The sequence below is a fragment of the Podarcis erhardii genome (genome assembly GCF_964252035.2).
Source record: "Podarcis erhardii genome assembly, chromosome: 3".
Classification (NCBI taxonomy): Eukaryota; Metazoa; Chordata; class Lepidosauria; order Squamata; family Lacertidae; genus Podarcis; species Podarcis erhardii.
The window spans coordinates 104,303,241-104,328,759 of NC_138507.1; the positions used below are offsets into that span (position 1 = coordinate 104,303,241).

A 25,519-nucleotide genomic window follows, 5' to 3' on the forward strand; every position below is an offset into this window, starting at 1 on the left:
AAGATGGCTGACAATAACATCTCTCCGACCCACACGAAGTAATTTGGAGGCTGTGATGGGAGTAAATAGCCTCCCTACCCCCCCAGGATTGCAGGGGGGACTGCCCTTGCCTGCTGTGCCCTATACCACCCCCGAATTTGAGGGGATGGGGGCACTAGGCACAATGCCCTCCTGTGGGATTTCGGCGCTCCTGGACGCCGTCTCTGATCCGTGCCACTAGCTGCAAGAACTTCAAAAGAAACAATTTGGATGAAGCGAATGCACATATTTCAAGGAAGAAGGGGGAGTAAAAAACTGCTAACAGAAGAGATCTCTGATAAAACAAGTATAAATCATGAGAAGATATGCCAAGACTCGGTATGGCAAAGGGACTGATGAGGGAGGGGGAAGAAAACCTTTCTTTCTTTTATGTGATTTAACAAGAAATCCCCACCCCCCTCACAAGTCAGAAATGTCGTGTTAAGGACTTAAGCTGTGGATTTAAGACTGTGTGGAGATAAACTTTTGAACCAAAGCATGTTTTAAGAAGAGCGTGGAATGTATAAGGGCTTTGGAATGACGCAGTTAAAAATGCCGTCACCATATTCGGAAGTTCTGTCGAAGGACTTAAGTCTGAGAGGAGAAATAGAGCTATTTTTATATTGTGGGTGAAACTCCTCAGTGGGACTTAAGAACGACAGTTCTGTAATTAATGATGGAAAGAGCGCTGTTATCTATGAAGGCGATGATATATGGAAACCATCTCGATTTGAGGATTGGAAGAACGGAAAAATTCACACAGGATTATTATTGGTGTTTATCGGCTTTAGGAGACTATCAGAAGAGATCATAAAGAAAAAAGAGAAAATATATGAACAAGATGTGATGCGGAAACAGCAAGATAAGACTGGATAGAATTATGAAATTTGTTTGGACTGATTTGGACATTAACGCAGTAGCAAGAAGATGATCAGAATCCCCCTTCAGATCTTGAAATATGGGTCCCCTCAACAAAATTTAAAATTTGGCTCTGTAATTCGGAATTTATGTGATGTGATTTGATTTGATTTGATTTGATTGGCCGGTTAATAAAAATTATTTTTTTAAAAAAGAAATGTCCACTTGCAGACTTATTAGCTCCACATTACAGCTGCTTAGGGTTCCCCAGCCTTTCCTTACATTCAAGCAAGATCCATCTTGTTTAAGGCTCAGTTGCGGGACATGGTGTTGTGCGAATGAAAGATCATGGTAGAGATCTGGGTATAATGAGGATTAAGAGGCCATTATAGCAGATTGCTTTAGGTAACTACATACTGAAACAGTCCTTTTAGTGTGAAGCAGTCTTCTGCTGCCTAAACCCCTGGGCTGTTCCAATTCTGCTTGTTCAGCATGTGTTTGGAATTGTTTTTAAAGCCATTATTCATCCATTAAACTGTATAATTTTCACTAGCTACTGTTTAGTCAATAGACCATAAAATTGCCCTTTCGAGGCCTTTGGTACCAGGTAAATACATAACTGAGGCGTATTCTAAACGTAATCTAAACAATTGGCTATGGACTTCTGAACTCTCCTTGGCAGCTTGGGAGCTAGGAATGAAGGCGATTTCAGTTTTGAACTGATTTCTAGACATAATTTTGCAGTTCCAACCCAGCTGAGCTTTGCCTCTTGAATTGAGCACTTACACATTATTAGGTACGTGTTTGTAAGGCCTGACTTACAAAAAATGTGCAAAAAAGTGCAAAAAACACATGTATTATGCATGTTAAAGAACCAAGCCCAATGTGGTACTCTGTTTCTGCATTTTGTAAGTGCTAGTATTATTTTTATGCAGTTTAATGTATTACTTTACACATCTGTTTATGTGCTGCTTGTTTTAGGAATCCTGGAGTATATATGAATGCAATATTATATGCATAATAATGCATCTCATGTATGAGAATTCTTCATATTTTTAGTGGAACCATTAAAAATATATACGCATATACGAGATCAAGAAACGTATATATACTTATAATATTATACATATAACAATACGCATAATGTGCAACAACTGTTAGCATTTGTAGCAGAACTAGTTTTTTTAAAATAAAAAAAACCCTCACTTCAAGATCAAAGTGCAAGACAGGAATTATTTAAAAATCTGTGCAGATAAGATCAACATCAAGATCTTCAGAAAAGTCTTAATCTTACCGTTCAGAAGTCATAAATTGACACTCTCACATCTAACCTCCTGAGAAGTACCATTTGGCCTGAGCTGCCAGTCCAGAACAAAAATGGAGTATGGAGAGAGCAATGGCCTTTGACTCCTGAGCTCTATATTTTCAGAACCCATCCTATATTTTGTGATTGCATATATCATCACCATCATTTGTATCCTGCCCTTCATCTGAAAATCTAAGGTAGTTCACAGCATATAAGTACAGTCAAAAAATACAGAGTACAAACCAAAAACAATAAACCCCCCTCCACCATTTTTTAATTGCAAGTTTTAAAATGGTTTTTAATGTTGGCTTTTAAATTGTTGCCATACACCATTGGAACTTAGGCTGGAGGGTAGGTAATAAGTAGTAGTAGTAGTAGTATTGGGCTCCCAGGTAGGTAATAAGTAGTAGTAGCAGCAGCAGCAGCAGCAGCAGTAGTATTGGGCTCCCAGCACCTACCTTCAAAGTAACCTCCTAGTTAACCAGTGGCGTAGCGTGGGTTATCAGCACCCGGGGCAAGGCAAGTAATTTGCGCCCCCTAACCCATGGATTTGCGCCCCCTAACCCGTGGATTTCCCTAACCCCCAGATGTTGCGCCCGGTGCGGCCGGCCCCCCCTGCACCCCCCACGCTACGCCACTGTAGTTAACTAGTCACTAAGGAAGACCATAGATGGGACTGGCTGCAAGAAGAGAGACTTCTTTCAGAACATTTGTTTCCATGTGATGTTGTCCTCTACTCTGTTTCTAGACTACAATTGGTGGGCATCAGTAGCTGGTTTTGAGCTCTTGCTAAACATTTCTCTTACCACGTTTGAAGTCTACAAGCATTGGGATGGTGACCTTGTTTCAACGAGGATGTAAAATGCTTTTGTCCCTCTATTCTCTGCGAAAATCTCCAGATCTCCCCGCTTGGGGGGGGGAGAGTGTTAAACTTGTGGCAGAAGGCCCCAATTTTGATCAGAGAAGCAGCAGTGGTAGAAGGATCTTTAATGCTTTCCATCCATGATATTTTTTTCCAGTCAGTGTCCTTCCCTCCGCTCATACTGCTGCTCTTAGCTGCACAGGAAGAAAAACTACAGCTACATGCATTCCCCCAAAATGGTAATATTAGCAACTTGTAAGGGGCATTTAGATTGGGAGAATGGTGAGGGTTCTGCAGACCTTGTCTCCCAGCACCCAGTAAAAGCCAGAGACCCCCGCAGCTGCTTTAAATGATAAGAAAGCTAATTAGGGAAACATACTTGATACTTCATTTCAAACATGCATAAATTCCATAAATAATACAAACGCCTGTTGTTAGTACTGTAATCTGTATTAATTTGCCGTGGAAAGACTTCCCATTACAGAGTCTTCCTAAAGTCTATCCTTCTGCAATGGAAACTTGTTGAGGATGGGGGGATGTTGTACAGCTAAAAGCTACTCACTTCTCCCCTTCAAGTACACCCTTGAGAACACAGCTGAGAAATCTATCCTTAAAAAAAGAGAGGTTAATCCTGTCTTCCTCTGGGATATTCACAGAATACCAACAGATACCTACCAAACAAACGCTGGGAATTTTAAATTTGTGGAACTTGACCCACCTTAACCTTGTGTGCTTGGAATTTTCAAACATGGGGGAAAGGATTGGTTTGCTGGCTGGCGCTGTCACACAGAGATGTTGCTCTCTTGGAGACCTCAATATATAATCTGAAGCAGGAACTAGGCACAGGGGGAGAGTAAACCTATCAGTTCTGATGGGCTTCTCAGCAACTTCTGTTACCTTCTACCGTGTGACCCTTATGGTGGGCTGTAAGCCACACTTTTGTAGTGGGTCCAGTATTTCATGGAAGAGTTGTTTGAGAAGGTGCTAGAATTCCATTTGATATTTCTTAAATAACTTGAGCAATGTGTATGCAGTAGATTATAATATTTGCATGATGTTTTAGATATATGCTGCCCATGAAGTCCTCTTCAGGTCTGGCAAGATGACCAATGATGAGCAATCTTCTTGTTTTATTTCTGTCGGTTATGAAAATGGGGTCACCTTGCCAAAATCCTGGAGCATTTCTGCGTTTCAGACAAAAAAGGCAGTCCCGATTATCTCATCACAATTACCTAACCACAAATATTTTTCTAAAGAAGTTCCTTGGAAGTCCCATCGCTTACAAGTGCTAAACTGGACTTAAGAAAAGCAGATTCACGTGGTAAAATCAAATCTGGAAAAATGTGGGTTGGGTTGATCCACCTAGCACCAACACTGTGAGCTGAGAATGGTCCATCTGAGTGCTCTGACATGGTTTGAAAATACTGGGAAGAGCAACCAATCTGCTCATGAAAGTTTTTCAGTAGCACAATAACTTTTCAGCTGGTACCGTGTGTCTAAATTGAGCTTGTGGCCAGCTTCAGTGAAACCCCCTCAAGTTGCATCACACAGCATTAATTCTCTTGAATCTGCACCAGTGAAGTTGCGATGTAGGGCCTAACTCCTAAATGATTAATAAATAATTCCTAGATTCAGATGGGTTTCATTTTGGCACCCCTCTTCTGTTTATTATTGTTGTTGTTTCTTTGTTTGCCACCCATCTGACCGAGTTGCCCCACCCACTCTGGGCAGCTGCCAACAAAATATAAAAACATCATAAAACATCAAGCATTAAAAACTTCAGGTGTCTTCTAAAAGTCATATGGTTGTCATCTGATGGGAGGGTGGTCACAAATACTGAGAAGGCCCTCTGCCTCATTCCCTGTACCTTCACTTCTCGCAGTGAGGGAACCGCTAGAAGACCCTTGGAGCTGGACCTCAGTGCCCAGGCTGAACGATGGGGGTGAAGATGCTCATTCCACATATACAGGACTGAGGCCATGTAGGGCTTTAAAGGTCAGCACCAAGACTTGGACTTATGCTTGGGAGCCAGTGTAGATCCTCTTTATTAATAAGAACATACCTGAACTTGAAAGCACCTGAACAAAATAAGCAATGTGCTGTTTGATAAGTCAAATTCACCTCGTCAATTGATACGAATGCAAAACTCAACAACAATATTTGGCCTCTGAGGACACAATGACCTTGTTTTTCAAGCATTCAACCATCATTCTTCACCTGACTAAAAAGTAAGAGTGTCATACCATCCTTTCAGCATCTTTCAACATGTGGCTTTTTTCCCAGGTAAAGCTTGCTAGCGGTTTTGCATGGAAGGATTAAGACCATGCATAGTAAAAAGCTTTAATTTACACCTCACTGCCTCTATTCTAAAGTGTTTATTTTATCTGTTTTATAAAAATTGCATAACAGCTTACCGTCATAATATTTTTCTGGTTAGTAAAAAAGGACAAGTCACATTCTTTCTTTTAAGGACAAAGCTTGGAGAAAGGAATCTTATACGGATTTAAACTCAGCAGGCTTGCTGGGACAGAGGGGCTACCAAAGGAAGAATTTGGTACAAAGCAGACTAACTTGAAATCTAGAAATGCAGTTTGATTAGAAATGCACCAAGAAGTCATCCCACATGGCAGCCTCCCATGCATTCGGTAGAAAATTTGGATTCATATAATTTGTATTATTTGGGTTTTTTTTTTAACATTTTTTTTGTAAGCCCCTCTGAAAACTTGAATGGAAAGTTCAGGCACAAATCTTAAAAATAAAATAACGCATTCCCAAAAATTGTAGATGCATCCCTATTTCAGCTTCATATATATATATATATATATATATATATATATATATATATATATATATAAAGAAATCCGTGCAATATTAGAGGAAGCTGGGCATATGAAACAATATAATTGAATAATTGAATGTATTGTTGAAAATATGAAAAATAAATGCATTACATCAGTGAAAATTGGTTGCAAAAATATGTACATTAGTCAAAACTGCATATAAAAATGTGTTTATTAGAAGAAATTCACACTAAATGGCTGATATATTTTTTAAATCGCCACAAAAATGTGGAGGACCGAATTTATGATTGGAAAGAAGATAAACTGGGAGATCTAAAATTGGCAAAGCCTTCCATCCCTATCCTGAAACTCATGCCCGGTTCCATAAGCCACAGTTTAGGAGGCCAGGAAAGGTTGTGCAAACCAGGCCAGTATCAATGTGTGTGAATGCCTGTTTCTGTGTGAGAGAAAGTGTGCATGTGAGAGAGGGCATCAATCTACCCATATTTTTGGCTCGCTTACACTTGGCAGAACTGTTCCCTGCCAGAAATGGTTTCTCACTGCCAACCAATATCAAGGTTACTGTATAGGCCCTCAGCCCTGCTTGCACATTATTTATGTGGTGAGATGTATTTGAGGTCTAGCTCATTATGTTCTTTCCCTGCCCCAAGCCACCCCAAAAAGAAAATGTACAGCACTCAGCAATTTAAATTGACTGAATCCTCCAGATGCGAGATACCAGCAAACTGGTTTTGAAGAAATTCAGCCTAATAGATGACTGTTTCATTCTCACAAGCCAGGCGTTTTCCTGGTTTCCTGTTTGTTTCCTGTTTGTTTTCATGGGTTAATACCCTGTGAATAGAATTCACCGTCCCTAGTTTTGGGCTGACCCCTCTTTTGGTCTTTTTCCCTCTTTTGGTCTTCAAGCTAAGACCACAAAAAAGAAAAAGAAATAGAGATTTAATGGATAGTTGTCCTTTAAATTACCCAGCATTATATCTTTGAGAAAGGTCTGATTTAAAGGCAGATTGTCATTAGTAAAGTGAAACCAGTAAAAGGGAAGATGGATGTGTTCCTGAGCCTAGCAGTTGTTAACTAAGAGAGTCAGTTAGTGAGAAAGTTGGCTGTTCCTTTTGAGCAGGTTCCAAGAAATTCTGTTCCGTTTTTTTTAAAATAATATTTATTAAGTTTTAACAAAAGAAAAAAGAAAAAAGGGGTTACAAAACAGTAAAGAAAAACACAAGAAAATACAAAATCCAAAATTAAACGTAGAAAGAAAAAAGAAAAATCCCTCTTTCTAATATCTTACCACTCATTAACTTCTTTTCTTTTTTTTTATAGATATTTATTAAAATTTTCCAATTTAATACAAAAAGAAAAACAACAGACAAAAAAAAGCAAAAATACACAGTTAAAACAAAACAAAACAAATATAATTCCCATTTCTTATTTCCATTACCTTATATCCCGGACCTCGTCTCACCTCCCCCTTTTGTATTCCAAGTCAAATTCTTAATTCAGCAAATCCTTATTATAACTTAATATAACTTATTTTAGCTTGTTGTTCAACCTTTACATTACAGCTGGTAACCATTAAATTTCTGTCCAACATCATTCTAACATTCATTAATTTTGCAATATTTCTGTAAATAGTCTTTAAATTTCCTCCAATCCTCTTCCGCCGACTCTTTTCCCTGGTCTCGGATTCTGCCGGTCATTTCTGCCAATCCCATGTAATCGATCATCTTCATCTGCCCTCATTAACTTGTTTTCATGACTTCCTCACACCTTCCTTTTTTGTATTCCATTTAAAAATTTGTTCAACAAATCCATACCCTCTTAATTTACCCTTAATTGTTTATCCTCACATATTATAATTTCATATTTTCATCTAATATCAATCCATTCTTGCATAATCTTAGTTTGCCTTATTGCTAGAACCACTTCGTTTCATTCCAACGTCAGTAACATTCAATAATTTTACAGTGTTTCTGTAAATAAATTTTAAATTTCTTCCAATCTTCTTCCACCGACTCTTCTCCCTGGTCTCGGATTCTGCCAGTCATTTCCGCCAATTCCATGTAGTTCATTACTTGCATCTGCCATTCTTCCAAGGTGGGTAGGTCTTGTGTCTTCCAATGCTTTGCAATAAGTATTCTTGCTGCTGCTGTAGCGTACATAAAAAAAAGTTCTATCCTTCTTTGGCACCAATTGGCCGACCATGCCCAGGAGAAAGGCCTCTGGTTTCTTGAGGAAAGTATATTTAACAAGAAATTCTGTTCCTAACCCCATACCTCATTGAAGTCTAATACTGTAAGGTGTTAACAGATTTTTTTTTCCTTTTCACTCAAATTAGCCTGGGATTGAGGGACAGGGTAGGGGGTTTTTCAGCAGTGATAAGGATCCTTTAGGGTATTTTTGCAAGGACATTGCCAGAAGCAGAATCCCAATTTACCCTGATCACGCTGCTCACTTGAGAATTGGGCTCCGTTTAGCGTGGTCCCGGCACGTGGCCTCTGGGAGTTTGCCCAGAAGTGACTCGTGAGCTGCTGGAGGTGATTCTCCACTCATGATCTAAACAAATGATAATAAACTATCCTGAGTTTTCTAAACAATGAAAGAAACTTGACTTCTGCTAAGGTGGAATATGTCAATTTGCATTTCTTAGTATTGATCTGATGTGTAGAGATCTTTCCTATTCTAATTAATCCAAGAGGGTTCTGGAAGCTTCTCTGTGTGAAAGAAACAAGCAGAAAGTTCATGATCCTTGGGTTATTCCTTCAAAGAAGCTGAGTACAGCTGGCTTAAACTGGTTCTGTTATCTCTTCTGTCAGTAAGGCCAGAAGGAGCCTTGCTTTCACTTTTTCTTTCTATCTCTCTTCCTTCTGGTATGGTGTTCTGTACATAGTATACTTGGTGTTAAGGTTTAGACTTATTATAAGTTATTGTAAGTTTAAATTAAGTCTGCTGCAACTGGATTTCTTATGGACAGTGCCAATCCTGAATGTATTGGATTTGTGACTATTATGCTCATTTGCCTTCAGTAGCAGTAAAGCTCTGCTGGATGAACTATAATTGCCTCTGGTCTATTTTTGGGAATCCTGCAACGTGTTTAAGTTTTTACTCTGCTAACAATACATCAGAGTTCTGCTCTGAATCAATATTGAGTAGAATTTCATGACAGAATGACCCTCCTGTTTCTTTATTATTCAAGGGACCTGAAACTGGACAATATTCTTCTGGATGCAGAAGGTCACTGCAAATTGGCTGACTTTGGGATGTGTAAGGAAGGGATATTGAATGGAGTAACAACTACTACCTTTTGTGGAACGCCAGACTACATAGCTCCAGAGGTATCGCAGTTCATGCCTAAAAGTATGGGGAAGTGTCTTCCATAATGCTGGCTTGAGCACAAAGGATCAGTTTGCCCAGTCCCCTCCATGAAACCATTTTGGGGTTTCTGCATGTTGGTGGCTGGGAGAAGAGTCTCACAGAAACCTGGGGTCACCCTTGCCATCAGCCATGGTGGGATTGCAGCCCTTCCAATGATTTCTATGACACGTTGTCAGAACAACTGGGATTGTAGGCACCGCTGCAATCCCAGGTACATGTTTACTTCTAACTGACGCAGGAATATCTCTGTGCCGTCATTGGCATGCATGAGCCAGAGAATGAGCACGTGGAGATAACTGGTCAGTTGCGCCACATGGATAAGCCATCTCAAAGAACGTAATATATGCTCTTTTTTATTTAAAAAATAAAGGGAAAAGAAACAAATTGAATTTTCTCTTATACTAGGAACAGAATGCTTGTAAACTGTAATTCCATCGTTTGACTCTTTTCCTTATCAAGTGTCATGGAATATAACTTCATCCCGCTACTGTGGGATGGGTGGGGAATGTGGAAAATGAGATAAGCATGTCCACACCGTATCTCAAGGGCATTGTTGGAGGCTGACCCAGGGGGCCTAAGCCCCAGGCCATTCGTGCCAGGCCCCAATTACCCTACATTGTTCTTATTACAGATTGTGCCCCACTAAAAGAGGCCACAAGTTCTTGAAACCCTTCAAATTAAGGGCTAAAACCCTAGGTGAAAAAGGAAAGGCTTTGCCTGGTGCCTAAAAATAGATAAAAGTTGGTGCAAGCCTCCCTAGGAGAGCATCCATTCTCTCCATTTTTGGACACTTAAAAAAGTGTTTGTTTTTAACTTTGCAGCGCACCCAGCCTCCCTGTAAACAACGTACAGTTGTTGGTGAGCTCCTCACCATCTTCGTCTGGGCAGAGGCATATATACATATTAATTAGCATGTGCCAATATTATGCAAATGTTGTCATGGGGCTGGGTCCCACACCTTTGAAATACTGTGTGATGCCGCTGATGAAGCTCCTTTTATCTGCTAGTGTTCAAGTCCAAGGCTCCACCTTGTTATAAAGGTAAAGGGGTAAAGGGACCCCTGACCATTAGATCCAGTCGTGACTGACTCTGGGGTTGCGGCGCTCATCTCACTTTATTGGCTGAGGGAGCAGGCATACAGCTTCTGGGTTATGTGGCCAGCATGACTAAGCCGCTTCTGGCGAACCAGAGCAGCGCACGGACACGCCGTTTACCTTCCCGCCAGAGCGGTTCCTATTTATCTACTTGCACTTTGATGTGCTTTCGAACTGCTAGGTTGGCAGGAGCAGAGACCGCGCAACGGGAGCTCACCCTGTTGCGGGGATTCGAACTGCAACCTTCTGATCGGCAAGTCCTAGGCTCTGTGGTTTAGACCACAGCGCCACCCGTGTCCCTTCCACCTTGTTACACATGTGCACAAATAGAGTATTCCTTTCGATGAAAAGAAAACTTATGGCATATGTCATTTTCCCAATGGGCCTTGGACTTCACAGTTGTTCTAAGGGGCAGCGTGCTTCTCTCAGGTTCTCAACGCATTTCTTTCTTTCCCAATTTCCGTAACAGATTCTTCAGGAATTGGAATATGGTCCCTCGGTCGATTGGTGGGCGCTGGGTGTCCTCATGTACGAAATGATGGCTGGCCAACCCCCCTTCGAAGCTGACAATGAAGACGACCTCTTTGAATCCATCTTGCATGATGATGTGCTATATCCAGTGTGGCTTAGCAAAGAAGCTGTTAGCATTTTGAAAGCTGTAAGAGACTGTCCCTTTCTCCCCCCCCCCTCTCTCCCCCCTGCTCTTCCTTATTAAATTTGACTCCCCTTCGCTTTTCACTACAGCAGTTTAAGAGCAGGCACCACTGGGAGTTCAACTGCAGTTCAGAGTGCTACTGTCCGTATAAGGGGGTCTGGAATGAATTACGCTTCTTGTGGGAAAGGGACAAAATGTTTGTGTTCTTTGTGGCTGTATGCGGCATCAATGTATGCACTTGAGAATCATGTTTCAGGGAAAAGGAAAACACAAGCAGACTAAATGGCCTTATCAGGCTGACATTGCCAACTGCACATGTCTTGCTACAGTAGGGGAAGGGTTATGTAATTAAAGAAAGTCAGCCAGCAGGTTTGCTTCGGGCCCTGATCCAAAACACTGGAACGCGCTGGCATATGGATCCTAGCCACATTGACTTGGAAATAAATCCTGTTGATTTCAGTGGGACTTAACTCCCTGCATAGGATTGTGTATCCTCTCTGCAAAATTCATTTAATTTTAAGATAATAATCTTTATTAATACTAATATTATTATTTCATATTTATATACCACACTTCATCAAAAGATCTCAGGGTGGGTCACAAGATAAAACTTCAATATAAAAGCGCAAACCAGAAGCTTCTGGTTAAACCAGAAGCAACAAACCAAAAGAATAATAATAATAATAATAATAATAATAATAATAATGATGATGATGATGATGATGTGTTGTACCCCACCTATCTGACTGGGTTGCCCCAGTCGCTCTGGGTAGCTTCCAACAGAATATAAACAACACAAGATGCACCAGACATTGAGAGCTTCCCGATACAATGAAAGATAGCTAAACTACTGTTTTTCCACCAAACAGCTTGTCCAGGTCTATCATTCTGAGTGTTGAGTACCAACAGGTTCCTACAACAAGCCCTGCAGGTCAGACACCAAATCCCTACTGTGGCTGTTCGTCAGAAAAATGCAGGCATTTTAAGCTGGAAATACCTGCACACACTGGGTTCTAGGAAGGAACGAACCCCAAGCACCCCAGTCCTGTGCAACTGGGTCTCTAGAACCCAAGCGTCCCCCTTTGCTTCTGTCTCAGCTGTTCGACTGCTCTTCTACCCTACTGTCTTCCCTGTTTCTCATCGCCTCTGCTCCAAGTACTTGGACATCTGGACCTGGAATGCTAACAGCCTGCTGCTGTCCATGTCTTGCCTGCCACGCCTTAGGCCACAAAGCTGCTAACCATTTTCTTAAAAAAAAAGTTGTGACAAGAAATCCAGACAAATTTTGACCCCAAATGAAGCAACGCTGCTTCAAAGAGAAGTTTCAGCTCCCCACGTGGAGCCCACCAAAGAGAAATCCATCCAATCACTGGCATAAAAACTTCCCACGCAATTGGAGCATGACATTTGAAGCATCCCTAACTCCCACTGATTTCATGGGGGTCTGGAAACACCCGATCCTATGGGTGGCATTCACTGTTGTGCTATTACTAACATTCTCTCTGCGCAAGCATTTTTGCTTGTCAGGTGGACCGATGCCTCCTCTTCTCCCCACCCACTGAACCGATTTCAGGAGGTGCTGTAGTTGTGGGAGGAAATGAGAGAAAGTCCTTTTGCACAAGTGGAAGTCCTCGCACAGGGCTTCGACTAACAGGATGTGCTAAGTGAAACCCAGAACCAAAAGAGTTGCATCTTGCAGAACACATATGAAGGATTCTGGCCTTTTGCATTTAGCTGTCCCCACCCCACACCCCAAGAAAAAAAATTAGTTTTAGGCTTAGCTTTGTGTTTGAAACTTGTGTTCTTCGTCTTGTACTTTAACGGCATGCAGTTAACAGAGGAGCAGGAAGAACAGAGGAAATGAAGGGGCGTCTATGTACTTGACTGCCGAAAATTAGCAAGGGATTAGCTTTGGAACGCTTTGTTTCCTTGCATTGTACTGTTAGACATGCGTTTTGTTCGTCAGGCACTGTAAATCAGAGTCTTATTAAGTCGTTGAAAAGCATTTCTTTTAGCAGCTTTTGCAGAATGGACCTTGCTTTCTATTCAGCTGATTTTCTATGCAGTTTATTTCTGTTTTCCAGAAACGTTTTATAATCTCGGCAACCCCAGATGCTTTGAAATCAAAAACTATGAGAACCTGGAATTTAATTTCTCCAAACCCAAACTAAAATCCTTGTTGGCAGAGATCCCATTTTGCTGCAGAGGCTTCTTGACAGTACACACAGCCCTAAAGTTATTTTTAAAAATGTTTAAATATCTTGTGACTTCTGGGAATTCAAACCCTTTTTTGTTTTTGTTTTTCCTAAGGCTTGGGCTTGCTTCCCTTCAAAATGAGAATAATATGAGGAAGGTGAAGCCATAGCTTTATATCTGTTGCACGCAGAATATCCCAGGCTCAAACCCCAGCATCTCTGGTTGAACAGGAGTGGGGAACCACTGGCTCTCCAGATGGGTGTTTGGCTCCAGCTACCCTCAGTCCCAGCCACCATGGCCAATGGTCAGGAATGATGGGATTTGTAGTCTTAACAACATCTGTAGAGTCTCAGGTTCCCCATGCCTGGGATAAAGGATCCCATGCAGTAGAGCTGGGATCAATATATCCACCTGAGACCTTAGAAAGCTGCTACCAATCAGAATAGACAGGGACTAGCTTATTTATGGAAGGGACGCGGGTGGCGCTGTGGGTTAAACCACAGAGCCTAGGACTTGCCGATCAGAAGATCGGCGGTTCAAATCCCCGCGTCGGGGTGAGCTCCCGTTGCTCGGTCCCTGCTCCTGCCAACCTAGCAGTTCGAAAGCACGTCAAAGTGCAAGTAGATAAATAGGTACCACTCCGGTGGGAAGGTAAACGGTGTTTCCGTGCACTGCTTTGGTTCGCCAGAAGCGGCTTAGTCATGCGGGCCACATGACCCGGAAGCTGTACACCGGCTCCCTCAGCCAATAAAGCAAGATGAGTGCCGCAACCCCAGAGTCGGTCACGACTGGACCTAATGGTCAGGTGTCCCTTTACCTAGCTTATTTATGTATCAGTTGTTGTTGATGATGAAGATGATGGTGCTGCTGCTGATGAAGAGTCTTGCCCTGAGTTAGATGAGCCAGTGGCCTGATTTGGTAAAAAGTTGTTTCCTATGTTCCTAAAATGAGGACCTTACAATTTGCCTGGAGAGCTCAGCTCCTTAACCAGAGGGATGAATTTCGGGGTATTTAACCTGGGATGCAAAGCACCATGCCACAGCAAGTTACACAGAAGCTTTTACCAGACAGAAGGGGAAGGTGGCTTATTTTCAGTGCTATAACAAAGTAGCTTATTCTCAGCCATGCATCTTTCTTTTCACAGCTTCAGGCATTAAACTTTCAGACCTTAAAACTCAACAGGTGCATGCAACAAATGGGTGCTTGGAAACAGGTACACTAATCTGATAGCTGGGATTGGCTTTGGTCCATTGCCAGGTAGTGTCTTCAGTGGTCTAATTATGTATGATGAAGACTTATTTGAAAGACGTCTCCTGCTAGCCTACCCTTCGTTGGTACCCAACAGGGAGTAAAAGGATGCGGTGGTTGCTGATTGGGGCAGCAGAAAGAGCAGCTCGGACTGAATATTTTTGTGGGCCTTCTCTGCTTTCTTGACCTGTTGACTCAGAAAGAATCATAGAGTTGAAAGGGACCCTCAGGATCATCTAGTCCAACCCCCTGCAATGCAGGAATATGCAGCTGTCCCTTACATATTCAAACCTGCAACCCTGGTGTTACCAGCACCGCACTCTAGCCCAGGCGTCGGCAATGTGCAGCCCATGGGCCAGATCCAGCCCACAAAGATGGTTTTACCGGCTCCCGAGCTACCCCCAAACTGAGCCACCTGCTTAGTGAGTCCCCCGTGCGCTGCGCTAAACTGGCGCAGCGTGGTGCAGGGACTAGCCAACCGGTGCTAGAAATCGCGTCTGCACATGCGCAGATACCAGAAATCGCTTCTGCGCAGGCGCGATTTTTAGCACCTGGGCATGTGCAGAAGTGATTTCTGGTGCTGTGGACATGCACAGATGTAATTTTCAGCATCGCGCTGCGCCAGTCCAGCCCATGGATGATCTCTGTGGGAATGATCCGGCCTATGTCTGGTAAGCCTTGCCGACCCCTTCTCTAGCCAACTGAGCTATCCAAGAACTTGTTGCTCCTTGTTGCTTCATTGGTTCAACTTCCCACTATGCAACAAATGTTTGTTACCTTTTGTTTTTCCCCTAGTTCATGACAAAAAACCCAAATAAGCGACTTGGCTGTGTGGCATCTCAGAACGGCGAAGATGCGATTAAGCAACACCCTTTCTTTAAGGAGATTGACTGGGTTCTTCTAGAGCAAAGGAAAATCAAGCCGCCCTTCAAGCCTCGGATTGTAAGTAGTGCTTTGACTCTGTGCAAGAGACCTTGGTTGAAAATATATCAAAGTTTATTGGTGTCCTTTAAAATAGTAAGACTCTAATCCTATACAGATTTACCTGGAAGTAGGTCCCATTAAACTCAGTGGGCCATACTTCGGAGTAGAAATGTATAGAATTGCACTGTAATGCTGCAGTAGGGTTGAAAGCCCAGGTAGCAACCATGCTAAGGTGGTTGGTTTCTTCCAAGGTAAGTCTCAGGTTTGCTTATTGTATGCTGAATGTAAAAAGGGTCATTATGTATTCCTTACAAACACAAGAATTAATGGAATCAATTATTGTAAATCCAGTGTGGTGTAGTGGTTAAGAGCGGTGGACTCGTAATCTGGTGAACCGGGTTCGATTCCCTGATCCTCCACATGCAGCTGCTGGGTGACCTTGGGCTAGTCACACTTCTCTGAAGTCTCTCAGCCCCACTCACCTCACAGAGTGTTTGTTGTGGGGCAGGAAGGGAAAAGGAGATTGTTAGCTGCTTTGAGACTCCTTAGGGTAGTGATAAAGCAGAATATCAAATCCAAACTCTTCTTCCAAACTCTTCTAAAGTGAGTCCACAGATTGAGTCACCTGGATTATAACTTGCCTCACTTGATAGCCTAACAATCTAAAATCATTGTTCTTGGTTTTGAAGTGATCAGCCATCATATCCCACCGCCGCTTATAATATCATCACTGAAAGCACAGCAAAGGTCAACATGTACTGACCGAGCATTAATCTGAACAAGTAAATATAAATAAAGTTGAATGTAAAAGAAGCCTAAGAAGACTTCGTCATGATCATCCATTTGAGTAGACATACATATGGGATTTCCACTGCAAGAATATTTAAGAATGTTTTAAAGCAAACATATCTCTACACAAAACAGAAAAGAGAAATTCTTGTTATTTCTTTCCTCGCTGAACAAATTTTATTTTTAATGTTATCTCCCTTCTCCCCAATTTGGACACTGGAAATGTATTCACTGCCTGGAAGTTTCATCCTTGATGGCAGTAGGTTCTGCCTCTGTTGAGTCTCGTGTTTTGACTCTGTGTCCCAGTATTCCACAGGGGAATGTTTCTGCACCATGTCCCTTTTTCAAAAACAAGCCTTAGAAAACTTCAGGCTTCCCTCACTGCGGATATATGATGGAGGGGCTCAAACAGTATCAACTGGTCAGCTAGCTTCTAATGCCTTGAAAACGGAACCTTGGAGGATTAATTTTTTGCCACCTGGTGCTTGAGCTATCTTCCCCTGGAGGCCTTGATAGACTCTGTAATGCAGTAAAGCCTGCCACCAATTCTGTTGCTATGCTGATAGCATTAATATATGATCTTTTAAATACCTTGGCAACTGAGTGCATGCCCAATATTGTCTTTTTTTAAAAAAAATCTTCCAAATAGGGAGCTGATTGAGCAATATCAAGAGATAACTTGGGTGACTTAAGTCACCCAGATTCATCTCTTTTGCATATCGCCCAGTTTCAGCTCTCACTGGAAAGCATTCTTACCTTCAGATGAGAATCATGTAGTGTTGAGTGATGAGAGACTAGAGCGATGCATATCATTTATTTATTTACCTGCTACTTTATTTATTGCTTCAAGCTGGTGCATCTAAGTAGTATACAGTAAAATCATTATACAAAATCAGTACATAATATACAGAACAGGCAAAGATATATGCACCTATGAAGCCCCACCCTCAGAATTATAAGTTCTTTCCTTTTATTTTTTAAAACCAAGTTTGAATTCTGAACCGTTTATTTTATTTGTCCAAGTACTGAATACTGATGCCATTTAACTGTGAGCACCTCTGCTCATTCTGTTCTTTTCTCACGCACACTGCCCCCCCAAAACTTCATGAAAATCTTTCAGGGGGGAAAGCAGGAGCTAAACTCATAGCTCCAAATGAACTCACTTTCATTTCCCTGCAATTGTTCCCTATTTTTTCCTATGCAAGCGTCAGATGAGGCACGTCATTCCCTGGCTACTATCCATGCATTCTTTTATTTTCCCTCTTGCACAATTCCTCATTATTATTAATAACAATACTTAAGTCATAGCACTGACTCCAGCCCTGCCAGGGGAGGAGAAAAGGGTTACACAAACTTGAATGTGCCATGCATCTCTTTTGCGGACCTTTCCAGTGAGCTTCTGAACTGGAATATACACAGGAGTGGCTGCCTCTGCTAGAGAACATAACTTTAGACAGTTCCCTGTCTCCACTGGGTATGCATTCTAAATGCAGGCCCAGGTCATTTATGTATCTCACTGAATCTCCCACTGAGCATCTCCATGAGATAACCTCTGGTCTGTTAGCTAGGGATGATGGGAGTTGTAGGCCAAAACATCTGGAGGGCCAAAGGTTGGGGATTCCTGGGCTAGCCCATGACCCCAAAGCATGTAGGCCATTATCAAAGTTGACCTGTAGGCAGTGGCCAGAGGCAGGAGTGGCTATGGTTCACCTCTGACCAGGAGTGGCTAACAGGAAGGAGGAATCACAAATAATAGGTGCCAAAGCTATCAGTAGCAAAATGTTCTAGGGCAAGATTTCCCAAACTTGGGTCTCCAGCTGTTTTTGGACTACAGTTCCCATCATCACTGGTCCTGCTAGCTAGGGATTATGGGAGTTGTAGTCCAAAAACATCTGGAGCCCCAAGTTTAGAAAACTCTGATCTAGGGTGACCAAAAATTAGGTTAGAATTTAATTAGGCGCAGACCTAGTTCTCAGTGGCTTCCATTCATTCCTAAATGAGCTGCAATTGGCAAGGCAGCTTGGAAGGGGCAAATTAATTGGGAACTAGGAGAATGCTTGCCAAAGGGGGTTGGGACTTGTTCCCAATTACTTAATAATAATTCCATAATATTTTTTTAAAAAAGAAGAAGCAGTTATTCAGTCTTATAGAAAAAGCAAAGGGCTACATTACAAGGAGGCATCTTTTCCAGCTCTGACATTGGTTGGCCTGATCTCCACTGAAATGAACCCCACGGGGAACATGGAATACATTGTACACCCGCTGGGGTCCTTGCAGTCTATGAGCTCTCTTGCTCTTTGTCTTTCTGGCTTTTGGTCTTCTCCATTTCAGTCTCCCTACATTGCAAACACTGCTTTGGATAGCATATTTAAAGAGTTAACAAGGCTTTTCCATGTGTGAAAAGGTATGTTGTCAGCTGGCCTCTGGGCAGTTTCTGAGTCCCATTGAAAGCCATTCCCTGTCGTTACTTATTCAGACAAGATAGCTGTGCATGATTTGCAGACTTGGGAGCCGTTCGTGAGAGTGACATTGTATTCTACAGGGATGGGATTAAGACCAGTTCTAGGGAACCATTCTGTGTAAAAAGAGAAAGAGTCCTTTAAGCTAATTCGTGGAGCAGCAGTGTAATCCTATGCTGCGTGAGCAGGTTTCATTTCTTCATCCTTCACTTTCAGTAAGGCTAACACACTGGACACTATGCAGGCAAGAAGAATGGCACAAGTACCAGGTGCTCCTTCAAGTCATTTAGGGTTTATATGTTAGCATCTTGAATTGGGCCCAGGAACATAATGGCAGCCAGTGCTACTTGCTCAGAATCAGTGTTGTATGATTCCCATTGTTCCAACTTTCCATTGAGGTCAAGTAGACATAGGAGTGCTTAACATGGGTTGGTGGGAATGTCCCAAAACCCATCTCTTCTGGACAGCAATCAAACAAGAAATATGCAAAATAACTAAGCAAGTATTAGAAGTCACCCCAGAACTGGCCCTACTAAACATCTTCCAATATAATAATGCCCACTCACATCATAAAGAGCTCATAACCCACCTACTCTCAGCAGCCAGAAACATCATAGCCAGACACTGGATAAATCTGTCAGGAGTAAGCATGGACCAGTGATACCAAATAGTATGGGAAACAGTCTTATTAGAAAAACTAACCAATAAACTGAAACTGACATGGGGACAAATAGAAGAAGACACCTTCACCCCAGTATGGCTCCCCTTTATCACATACACAGCCCAACAAGACGACAAGAATGTGCCAAAAGTATACAAATCAGTCTGGCTAACCTGATTCAGAAATACACACACACACACACACACACCGCTCACATACAAAAACAAATCTCACTACAGCCACCCAAAGACAACCAACCACAACCTAGGCCACCGCCAACCTCTCTCACCATCAAGGAAACACAACAAATCTCTCTCCCCCTCTTTTCTTCCTCACCCAACATTGCATGTAACACTAATGTCTCACAACAAATGAAACTGAATTGTAGGAAACACAACTTGAAAAAAGAGACAACACATGTGGTTTTGAAATCTTTAATAAAAATATTTTTAAAAAGAAAGAAAGAAACGAAAGAAAGAAAGAAAGAAGGGTTGGTTCATGCTGTTAGCAAATACCATGGGACCCGATATCATTTCTTTATGATTCTTTAACACTCAACATAGAGTGGGAGTGGTTCTTTGGGTACCTTCCCTTCTGGCCCGCAGACCTTGCCCTTTGCTCAGGTGAGAGAGGAGCAAACAAAGGTGGCCTGTTGACTACTTGCTTGGAACAGCAAGTAAACCTGACCTAAAAGGCTTCAAAGGGATTGTGTACTGTTCCGCTCCTTGTTATAGCTCCCAAGCTGCTGTATGCTGGAGCTGGGAGTAGTGATGTGTCAAGTAGCACAAAGAGTGTGCACATAGAATATGAACATCTGTACCACACGGCCCAGTCAGGCCTATTGATGTGAAGATGTCTCCTTATTGTCTTGTCTTATCTTCCTGTTTGGCTAACTGAGGTCCATCTCAGTTCAAACATTTTTACCAACACATTTACCTGCAATGTATACAGGATCACTGGCGCCCTCAACCATTCCTCACATTTAGGGACTAAACATTGAGACAGGGAGATCCCACACAGAGATGTATGTAGTGGAGCTGAGTTTCTGAAGCCACATATTGTTTATGGGAAGGCACAACGCAATAGTGTATTTATGCAAATCTAATGCACCATTGAATCTAATGTGTGCCTCGATTTTCAAAACCCTTGAAACCAAAAAAGTATTTGCTATGCCAGTGGTGCTTTTCAAGCTTGCCATCAAATCTCATGTGCATCCTAATTTTTTGCAATGTAATTTGGCCAAAAAAGAAGTGCATTGCATTTGAATAAATACGGCATGGGAGTGTGTGTGTGTGTGTGTGTGTGTGTGTGTGTGTGTGTGTGTGTACACATCTCAGCAGACAGTGGCTCAAATGCAAAAGAAAGTTAGTCATATTAACCTCCCGCTGAAATTAATTGGGCACATATAAATTAGAAACAACTAATCTGCCCTTCTGATTTCAAAGGGGCTTAAGCACAGCTAACTTTTTTCTGGATTTGGAGCAATAATCTTTCTGTTAAAATAAAATAAAAATCTAAGCTGCCATGGGATGCATCCCAACCAACAGCGAACTGATACCTCTTAAGTGCTTGAAACCCACCCACCCCCATCTGTACAGTCCGAGGGAGGCAGTAAAACCACGAAGTTCCTTTTAAAAAGGTATGCTGTGAGATGTGGGCAATGGGCTGCATTTTGATCTCAGCCAATTAGACCTGTTAGCATTTGGTTAAAAGAGGTGATTGGCATTTCGAGGTGGGTTGCTAACTTTCTACTTTTCAGACTGCCCCATTCCAATGCTGAAATTGCCTTTTCCTCTTCTCTCTTGCCTGGATGAAATAACAGCTGTCACAGTGCTGCCTCTTCTAAGTTGCTATATTTCCTTCAAATCCATCCTTGTAGCTTTCTTGCTCTTTGTTAAGTCTTGTCTTAAGGATGCCAGCGATTTGTTAGATTTTTCAATATAGTGCTGCAGCAAACGTTTCCATTTGAATAACCCCATCACTAGGAAAACATACCCCCCCCCCAAAAAAAACAATAGACAGTCCGCATTCCTGCAGAGTGCCAGCAGCAGCCAGTGTACAAAAGGGTTTCTTCTATAGTGAGGGAAAAGTCACTAATTTTTCCACAAGATCTTTACTGGTGCCTTTCCAGGTCCTTTTCTGCATGGATACAAATACGCGAAATCCGGGTGAAATGTAATGATTTCCAGTAGTCTGCACTGGAGTGAGCAGTTCCTCTGTTTGCAGATGAAAAAATATATCAAATGTACAAGCTCATTTGGTAGATGAGGCAGCATAATTTCTGGTGTTCAGGCCATGAGCGCCGTTGCTTATGTAACCAAAACAGCACCACCTACTCGCAAAAGGTATCAGCAGGCGTGGGAGAATCCCAGGTTTTACAGAAGTACAAAAAAAGGTCTTAAGAAGATGAGCCCAAAACAGGCCAGTGAGGAACTGAGCGTGCTCAGTGGCCATGGAATGCTGACTGACTATTGAGAGGGAGGAGCCAGAAAACCCGGAAGGAGGCAGAATGGAATGGAGTGGCTGGAACCCTAAGCAGAAGTATCTCCACACTGCAGCATTTTGTTGCCAGCCCCACTTGCATAAATTTAATAATAATAAATATGGGTCAGTGGATTGCTGCAGAAAAATCGGCAGTTTGTTATAATAACAAGTGTTGCAGCAGAGAGCGGGTTGCAAAGAAATGTGGCTGGAATCCTTAAAGAGGGACTTTCTTTCTGAAGGCAACCTTTCAAACATAAATAAACCTGTGGGTTTGCAGCCCTGCTCAGAGTAAACCCACTGAAAACTATGGACATGACTCACCTAGCTCTATTAATTCCAATGAGTTTTACTCTGAGCGTAGCTTATTTGGATACAGTCCATGGAAATTTCCTATGTTGGTGTTTGCTTTCTTTTGCTTTCTTTAAAAAGGCAACAAAACAAAACAAAACTTGTAACTACGGAACCCAAATATTTGTGCATTTTTTCCTATTCCGCTGCTTTAAAAAAGTCATAATGTTGCACATGCACTTTCTTACTGAACCTGTCCTAGGTACAGGATTATGACTTTGCAGTTTGGCAAATAAATAAGTCCCTGTTTAAAATGCAGTATCCTGCACAGTAATAGTAATGGGAACACCAGAGATTACTGGCCGAGTAAATTTATTTTTGTGTGAATGTTCTCTCTTTTCAAGTTTGCTTCAGTGTGAATGTCCCTCTTTAAGGTAAGGTCTGCAGTGTGGGGAAAATGCCCAGGTAGGTTTGTTTCCAGGCCTAATACATGCAAACGCGAGGTGTCCCTCTCCAGTCTCATAATATATTTCCATTCAGTCATCCCGGTGCATGGCAAGTGGCGTTTAACAGAGGGGGACGCCAAGGGGCTGTAGTGCATGCGTCTGCATGGAATGTATTCTGCTCAAATCAACTTTGGGCAGTGGAGTTTGGCCCACGTACCATTGGAAAACACTCTTTCATTGACCCCCCTGCCTCCCTTCACACCCTTAAGGACTCTTGACACCTCCAAGTCTCTTCTCACAGTCCTGATCAGTGTATTGGAAAGGGATGATAGAACTTGCCTATGGCTTATATTTGCTAGAATCTATCTAACAGTGGAGAGAAGAGAAAGCCAGGTGGGCCTCTTTTGCTCCAGCTGCCGTCAACGTGCTTCTCTACGTTGGTTGCAGCCAGGAGGGTTTGGCTCGAGAGCAGACGGAAGCAGGAGCACAGAGGAACGGGTGTGGGTGGGACAAACAGAATGGTAGGGGGCCAAGGCCTGATTGAACACCAGCACATACACACACACACACTGTCTTCAAGGGATTTCAGTATTCAAGGACAGTGAATCATTTGGGGGCCAAGCAATCTACCAGTGTGTGCATCCCGAGCAATAGCAGCAGGTTATCAGAAACCTGCAAATGCTGGGGAGGAGGGCTCCTGATTTTACATGGAGCTCCAGTCACATTTGGACTTCTCCATTCTCTTTTGTGAAGAAGTTTAATGCTCAACAGGCAGTACATGCATGCGTAGGGAGCATTTCCTTTATTAATAGAGAAGGTCTAGAGCAGCGTTTCCCAACCTTGGGCCTCCAGCTATTTTTTGGACTACAACTCCCATCATCCCTAGCTAGCAAGACCAGTGGTCAGGGATGATGGGAATTGTAGTTCAAAAACAGCTGGAGGCCCAAGGTTGGGAAACACTGGTCTAGAGGACAGTCCATATGTTCATATTACCAGACTAAGGAGTTCCTATATTATATGGATTTTGGGTCATGGCCAATTACTTTTTTTTAATCCTTTGTGAGATTTTAGGGGGGGGGGACCTCCTGCCATCCAACCTCACAGGTGGATATTTATTGCTGTTTATGTTCATTTCCAAAGCACAGTGATGTGTTTATTTAGTTTTAATTGTAGCACCCTGTGCGTTGCTTCTCTCCGCCCTTTTTAAAGGAGGATGTTCCCTTAACTGGGATTTCTGCCAAGTGCCACCACTCCTATCCTACCATTGTTGTGGCCAGAGAAATCTGTTGACCAAGTTTGCAACATTCCTGCCCCCCTTACTCTGTAACTTTATTGTGCAATCAATCCTCTACATGACTCCTTAAAATTCAGTGGGCTGGTTTCAGTAGGTCTACTTCGAGTCTCACTTAGCAAGCTACAATCCCAGCAAATGTATGATGTTGCAAACTGATGAAGCCCACTTCATCAGACACATGAACTGTTACCCAGACAGTGGAGTGGAGTGGAGTGGGGTGGGAATTGTGAAGAGTGAGATCAGAGGGAAAATAAAACCCAAACATGCATATTTGTTTCTGTGACAGTTAACCAACCCATTTGAAACCCTGAAGTTTCCTATGTTCCTAACAGAGCAGTGTTGATGATAACAAAACCTTCTGGCATTGGGAAGCTGATTAGCACATGCAGTGGGATATATGCACGATATCTTGATTCAGGCCACAAGCGATACAGTTGAATTTCTTGATCAGCTGTTTCCTACTGGAGCCTCTCTTCTGAAGTGCCGTTACAAAATGTCTGCTGCTGCTGTTTTTGCTGCAGGAGAGCAGCAATGGAAATTTTGGTGGCAGACAATGTGTAATAAGAAATGAAGTTCTAAAACAAGACCACACCCTGCCCATGTTATTTGTGGCATTCAGCATCCAGTGCGCTTTGCATCTTCTGCAGCTTGCCATTGTACAGTCTCTGAGAAAAACGTTCGCCGTGGGGTGCCATGCCTTTTAAAAAACACCCTTGTCCATGAACTAGGCACCACCTATAAGACTGGAATCTTAAGACAGTAATGCTAAGAAGGAGTAGAAATGCCGCTGGACCTGTTTGCTGTGCTCAGCAGATGGGCCCCAACAAAGGGCTTCAAAACAGATCGCTTTCATGAGAAGGATAAGGAAGGGCGGTCCAGTATTCTCAGTTCTGCATTTAGGAAGGCAATCGCTAAGGCCCAAAACAGAGGAAGTAAATGCATTCACAGATACTTTGGCCCTAAATTGTACATTTGGGTCTTTGAAAAATTAACTTTTGTTCACGCCCCCAAGTTTAATTTTCGCTGCAGAGCCAGCCCAAATTGTTTTGCTTCTTGAGGTGGAGGGAAGGATGGTGCCCATCTGAAGAAATGTGGGGCTTAAATGTAATAAATAAATGCTTAGAATTTGAGCTTGCGAACATGGCAGGCAAGCCATCATGACTAGTCTGCTGTTTGCCAGGTGCAAACCCGTGTATCTGTATCCTCCTGATACTGGGGTGGAGGGGAAATCGAGTTTGCATTGCATTTTAATGCAGGCCTAACTCGTGAACTCTTCCAGAAATGAGCCAGACTTTGTGATGCTGTTGTCCAACTAAAAAAAAATGTGCAGAAATGCATATGGGAGAAGAAGGTGTGCCTGCAAATGCACATCTATATGAGTGCAGATGACACACCCAGCACATTACATTAAGCAAAATGGCTTGCTAGAATTAGAAGAGATGCAAAGGAATTTTTGCCATGGCTATTTTTAAATTTTATTTTAAAGCAGCTGAACTTAATATTGGGGCAATGAGAAACTGACAGATTTGCCCATGTCTACCCCCTTGTTTCTTCAGAAAAGCTAAGTGGAACAGAGTGAGAGGAGCAGCAGTGCTTAACCTTTTCTCCACCTGCCAGTTCCTCACTCTACATTGCCTTCCCCATGTAGCTTTTCATCCCAGCATCTTTCAATAGTATTCTCCCCCTCCCCCCCATTTTTTTTGCTCTTGCTAAAAAAAAAAATTAAGCTCATCAGACCACAGTTACTTTAATTCAACCAGGAAC

At 42.4% G+C, this 25,519-nt stretch overlaps 1 protein-coding gene across 1 annotated transcript in view; it reads left to right on the forward strand.

Moving 5' to 3' along the window:
* PRKCE (protein kinase C epsilon) overlaps positions 1-25,519 on the forward strand; it is a 328,939-nt gene that overhangs the window by 293,428 nt on the left and 9,992 nt on the right. The window contains exons 12-14 of the mRNA XM_081854659.1: positions 9,039-9,177; positions 10,781-10,969; positions 15,206-15,352. Coding sequence (XP_081710785.1) covers positions 9,039-9,177; positions 10,781-10,969; positions 15,206-15,352 — 475 coding nt within the window. The remainder of the gene's footprint in view (positions 1-9,038; positions 9,178-10,780; positions 10,970-15,205; positions 15,353-25,519) is intronic.